The 6,567-nt window shown below is 36.0% G+C and overlaps 1 protein-coding gene across 1 annotated transcript in view; it reads right to left on the bottom strand.

Annotated features, from left to right (window-relative positions):
- Positions 1-231: 231 nt before the first annotated feature.
- LOC113813120 (UPF0047 protein YjbQ) overlaps positions 232-6,567 on the bottom strand; it is a 31,816-nt gene continuing 25,480 nt past the window's right edge. Inside the window, exons 4-5 of the mRNA XM_027365063.2 lie at positions 4,980-5,063; positions 232-4,032 (exon numbers count right to left, since the gene is read on the bottom strand). Of these exons, the coding sequence (XP_027220864.1) occupies positions 3,904-4,032; positions 4,980-5,063 (213 nt within the window). The 3' untranslated portion in view covers positions 232-3,903. The remainder of the gene's footprint in view (positions 4,033-4,979; positions 5,064-6,567) is intronic.

Raw genomic sequence — 6,567 nt, 5'->3', positions numbered from 1 at the left:
GAGAGAAATGAAGAAAAAATCAAGCTAAAAGAAATGAAACGATTAAACAGTTAAATAACTGTTTTAGTGGGATTTATCACTGGTAACAGACAAGACTGACTACTCTTTCTTCATAAGGAACAAATGAATGAGGTACATTTAACAAATACCCAAAAACTTTCTTTAACATGCTACATAAAAAGGTGGGACAGAAATGGTAAACCAGCAATTAATTTTCAATCATTATCATAAATGTGTATGAGTGTATGTGGGTGTGTGGGTGGCAAATTCCTTCAAAATTTCTACAGGCGCAAGTCTTTCACCAAGGGAATAAATTTGCTGCCTGCACGTCGCTGGAAGGTACGAGTAAACAATGTTCATGCATATTAGGTTCCATTTCTCAGAGAAGACAAGGTCAAGTTATAAAATCAGATATCTAAGAGTTATTTGTACCATCCACTCACAAAGACAACAGTGGATTATGTTTAATCTTTCATCATTCTAAATAAAAAGAAATTTCACTTTCTTACATTGGTTGCATTGTAAGTCAAATATATTCTTCTTGCTGTCTTCTACTTACCTATGATAATAAGCAAGTCTTTCATGGACACATTCAGGCACTGAGACAACCACACACATCTTAATAGAAAATCATGCAGATGTACTTACACTTCCAAACCTTATACACAGAGAGCCTGATTTGAGAATTTTAGATAGTCAAAGTGAAACTTGCAAGTGAATACATACATAAATAACAAAAAGACAATAAAAGAAATGAACAGTAGGGAGAAAATAGAATATGAAAATGAAAAAAATAAATAAAATAAAAACAACATATTCATTCACGCAACTTTAATCGTACCTGCCAGCGAAAGTCAAGTTTGGGATTACTATTTGTTTCCAGTGATCTGCAAGCCCAAGATCCAGAACATCTCTTTCACTGTTAGGGTGAAACTGACAGTCTTTTACATGGACATATTTCGCTAACCTCCAGAAAGATGGTGCTCTGGTTCCTTCAGAGGAAACTTATCAAACTTGGAACTTACAAGACAATCTGTGCACAGTGCTCCTAAAGTGAAGGAAAATTAAAATTTATTTTCTTCAAGCTTTAAATGATGGGTTGGGACTATTTTGTCAGCAAATTATCTATGGCACATTCACAACACACTTCCCGAAGGGGAAAAAAAGTCCAAGCATTAATGATTACAAACTGCACAAGCCTAAGAAGCAAAAAACAGATTTACAGTAACTTACAATAACAACGAAGTCCAACTTCATCTTCAATATATATATGTATATATATATATCTTAAGGCTCACTTGGTTCCCTTATGATCCTCTTTATGGAGTTTAAGAGTCCATCTAAGAGAGTTCTTACCAGTTGCTGCTGCTGCTTGCGATCTGAGCCTAGACCACTGGTAGACTATGCTAATTCTCACACCTCATACTTGCCATCACTGACACAGGTCCAAGTTTTCTTCTGTCAACTGCAGGGTCAGTAATGTCATTTGAATTCATTACAGCACCATATGGAGATGCTGCTAATCCTTGCAAGGTACTTAGGAATTTGGCGTTCAGAGTACCACATGATCCATCAAAGCTCAATGTGAAGAGCATAAATACTATGTATTCATATTTACCCACAAATGACTACGCAACTGGCTTGGCCTATTGCATTTTTCATACACTAGGGGAAAATATGTTTAAAAAATAATTTACCACAAAAATCTAAATGAGTAACTACTGCAAAAACCCTATGTCTAAAAGATTTGAAACTGATGTTTTGCTGAGTGTAACATTCTTCACATATCCCCCCGTCAGTTGTGTGGCCACTCACAGGTTGTCATGAATGAACATTCCATCAATGGCAGTGTATCTAATGAGTCAAACAAAGTGGTTCCTTAAATGTGAGGTTCCTTCGTTGAAGTTTACAAGTTTTTAAAACTGGTGAATTAACAACTACACTTATAAATCTATATAGATAAGCCAACCATAACCATCTGAGTGCAATAATAAAAAGGCCCAAATACTCCTACATACAGCAAGAGGGAGGCAGCTACCAATTAAAGACTGGCTATTAAGTGACTTGATCAAACACTGACTTGACGCTAGATCACTTACTGGCTCCTCTGTTAGAATGACGGTGAAGTCAGAAACCAGTTTCGTGTTTTGAGATTGGTCGCCTTCCAAAAAGTTACTGATCATTTTTAAAAATGAAGTTCAAATCCTTCTGATATTGGCCAAACTCAGAATTGATGACCAAGTCAGTTATAAGAATAACAAGTATCCTTTGCCAGTTATCTAATTCTTTTCTGAATCAAAGATAAGAAGTAGCAATGCCATCATTCTGGGAGGATAATATCTGATGAATCTCTAAAGAATTGTATAACAGCAGAATTCCCTCATGCTGTATGCATAAATTCTTCTTTCCCATGGCACAGGAATTAAGTCTGCATTGCATACAGCTGGGGAAACTGAAATAAAGATGCAGAGCATGGAGAATTACCATCTCTTATCCACTAACAGCATTCCTTTTTCAAACAATCCTGATAGGTCTTCATGTTTTCAAAACAATCTCCATTTTTCAGGTGATATTTGTTTTATCACATTATCCCTATACATACTACTGTATCTATGCATGAATCTTCTTTCATCTTGATATGCCAGACTTTCAAATTCATTAATTTCATGTCAACATTTAACAAATTTCTTACACATTACTCTCACTAACACACATAAACTGCATATACTCTTGTATTCCAAACATACACACAAATACAGGGTTTATTCATGTGATTTAACAAAATCTTTAATCTTATGTGTTACACACAAATAACTGCAGCTTTTGCTGTTAAAGGATACCACAAACTCTGACCATAATCAGATTTTCTGTTTCAGGGTAAAATCACTATATATTCACCAGGACCATTATCAGTGGGATCATAGACTCTGAACCTTAATTTCCACATGGCTCATTTTCCCAGCAATGACAATTAAAAATATCCTCTATGGAAAGACTTTGTAAGGTCCACGAATGTCTATCTGACCACTCTGTTTCTGCTGGTGCCCAGAGTTGGCAGATGAAATAGAAACCTGATGCACACCCTAAAGTTGCCGTCTCTGCTGATATGCGGGGCGTAAACAGGTCTTCAATGGGAGTCCTGTCTTCCATCAAATCTGAAATCTTCAGCTCCCTTGGGCCCCATAAGACATTCTGTGCTATAGGCTTGAACAGCTGAAGCTTGACGGCTACAGAATGTAATTGATATACACTAGTTTCAAAAAAGTATGAAAAATCACTCACAACTGAAAACTGCTGTGGTTTGTTTTGCATTATATTATCCTTCACTGAAGAATAATAATAATCCACATTAATATTATTTCTTTACAGGTTTGTACCAGTGTGTGCTTACATCTCCCCAGCACTGCAGTAACTTGGCCTATTAGCAAGGAAGAGAAGAGTGCACAGCCTAGGAAGAGAATACAGAGAAGATATCAGACGGAAGACCTTGCAGGAAGATGGGGGTGCAAGAAAGGAAATGAGTAAATTTTGTTTTAAAGAGAGATAATACCATTAAAAGAGTTACTAATCAAATAATCAAAGTATAACAATATAAGATATAAATCAAAGGATATATGATTTATGAGCACAAGCAAAAAGGTGTGATCACAGAAAAAAGTGAGCTATTAAAGCTCAACTATGTAAAAAGAAAAGAGTGAATATAAAGGCTGAGTACACTTGTTTGAAAAATGGCAACACGGTAGAATGGGACACAGTGGGGCAAAGAAATTGGGTTTGTATTGGCTGACGAAGTGAGACACGACAAACTGGTTTTGGCCAATCGCCAACCACATTTGGTAGCGTTCATGGCCAATGAGAACACAACACACTAGGCACCCAATGATGCCACACAGTTGGGTGTTTCTAGCTGCTTGTTGATGCCATTGGGGACATTGGGGAGACTGGAGTGCGTCCATCTCGCAAGCACCCATTTATGGTTACAACAATCTTCCTAGGACCAGCATCATTCCTATGTTCACATAACCATATACCCTGCAATGAGAAAGAGGTAGTGAATAGCATGATGATCAACACCTTCTCACCATGCATAATCAGATATTGGAAGTCAGGTAATAAACTATACTACATGTTTTACCAATCTCTTTACCCACTGGTGACAGGTGACATGATACCAAATCATCACAAATAATTTCAGATGACAATTGGCATCATATCACATTATAAATCTACATCCTCATAACTAGGATGAGACTTTGTGTGCATTTTTGTAAGGTGGACAAATTGCCCAGCTGCAGAGTTGCACACTAATGAATTACCCTCCTTTCCTATGGCAAAATATTTCCCTTATCAACATTAATAGCTACTTTTAAATAATGAATATTCTAAACAGTAATTAATTGCAAGTAGAAGCTCATGAAAATTTTGGACGATAAATATAAAGATAAGCATATATCAATAGCTATGAATAAGTGCATGATTATTATTACTTGTTTAGTTGTGTGTATGTGTGTAATGTGTGCGTGTGCTCATGTGTCCCTGTATATGTGTGTGTATGTGTGTGTATGTGTGTGTGTGTGTGTGTGTGTGTGTGTGTGTGTGTGTGTGTGTGTGTGTGTGTGTGTGTGTGTGTGTGTGTGTGTGTGTGTGTGTATGTGTATGTGTATGTGTGTGTGTGTGTGTGTGTGTGTGTGTGTGTGTGTGTGTGTGTGTGTGTGTGTGTGTGTGTGTGTGTGTGTGTGCGTGCGTGCGTGCGTGCGTGTGCGTGCGTGTGTGTGTGTGTGTGCGCGTGTGTGCGTGTGTACTTGTGTGTGTGTGTGTGTGTGTGTGTGTGTGTGTGTGTGTGTGTGTGTGTGTGTGTTTGTGTGTGTGTTTGTGTGTGTGTACTTGTGTCTGTGTCTGTGTGTATACATGCAAATAAACAAACAAATAAACGAACAAACACAAATATAATGAAACCTTACGTTGATACATTAACCCACCTGCCAAGTTCCCAAGTTGAGTTTGCCTTCTGAAACTGGTAGTGTAAGAGAGGAACCTATGAAACAGGCCTTGACGTGGGCTGGCTGTAAAGGGACGAGGACAAGAAGGAAAGCAAGCATAAACTGTTAGTAATATGATAGTGGCAATGGGATACATGACTGTTTAATAAAAACTGATATAATTGACATATTTGTCTACTGAACATTTATCAAATGAACAAATTCTAAGATTATAATCAAAGTGTTTATAGGCAGTACAAAAAAAAAAATGTTTAAATTTATCAATATTCCATGGTTTGGCTTTTATACATGAGAAAATGCTGACAAGATCGTTTAAATCTAGTTTACTATGACTTTGATGGTTAAGGTTATTATTATCTGTTCAGAGTATTGCATTACATGAGAAAGAACAGTTTGGTGATTAACCTGTGATAATTAGCTCTCTAAGAAATGTTTAAATGAAGAATATGACTATGAGGAAAAGTAATGGAAAAAGATTGAAAATGGAGAAACGTTTCAAAATTGTCCTCTATTCTGCGTGAAAATGACAAGAACAGGGTAGCTTTTCTCTTTCAGGTCTCCTTCCCATCTCGGAGAGAGAGAGAGAGTGAGAGAGGAAAACAAAAACAAAAAAGTCTAAAAATACTTAACATGAAGAAAACGCATCAACTGCAGGTAATAATAATAACAATAATGATAATAAAAAAAAGCAGAAAAATACTCCTGCAATATATCAACAACTAAAACTGACTACTTCTAATATACTAAGTCTACTTAAAAATCCCAGAGGCATTATTAATTGGGGGCCACATTTCAATACCATTTAGTCATGCTCAGTGTGCAGTCAGTAATCCATGGTGGCTGGATCAGCTATTCTGTACCCTTTTAAGAGCAAATACAATACGTGATACATTATAAATATCTACTACATTTTTCAGAATACCGCATTTCAATCTATGAGCAGATTCATTCCTTGCTAGTCTCAGGCAAATAGTGAAAAGGCTTCAAATGGCTGATTTTACCACAACTGAAACAGATTGGGGAAGTAAGTTGGGGTGAAAGGAAAGGCATACATCAAACTTGAACCTCTGTTTATATGGTAAATTTCATAATAAATTTTCCCAGGATTTTTGCTGCTATATCAATGTCTCAAAGAGACAGTTGGAAACCATATAAAAACATATAACTTTCACACTCAGTTACATAACCACATTCTGAAAATGCCACATAATTTTCCTTAAACTGTAAGAAAAATACAGTAATACTCCAATTTATATAAAAATCTTAATTATCTTAATTATCACGAATAAAATCTGTCTGACAAATAATAAATAATAAATACAATTATCTATGGAAAAATTTCCTGTATGTTTTTTAGAGTTTGAGTGGCTAAATGAAAGTAATCAAAGATACGACTCCTGATAATTTTCATACTTTAAACAAGAAATTCGCTTGAAAGAAATATTCACATCACACATACTACTGACTTCATTTTCCTCTTACAAACATGAGTACTAGAATGAAACGACTCTGCATTAAGTTATTTAACAGGGAATTTTCACTTCATTACATACCATCCTTAGCTTGA

This window comes from Penaeus vannamei, chromosome 15 (assembly GCF_042767895.1).
Source record: "Penaeus vannamei isolate JL-2024 chromosome 15, ASM4276789v1, whole genome shotgun sequence".
Taxonomy (NCBI): domain Eukaryota; kingdom Metazoa; phylum Arthropoda; class Malacostraca; order Decapoda; family Penaeidae; genus Penaeus; species Penaeus vannamei.
The sequence above is the reverse complement of the archived record's forward strand: the minus strand, read 5'-3'. Positions and strand labels throughout refer to the sequence as shown.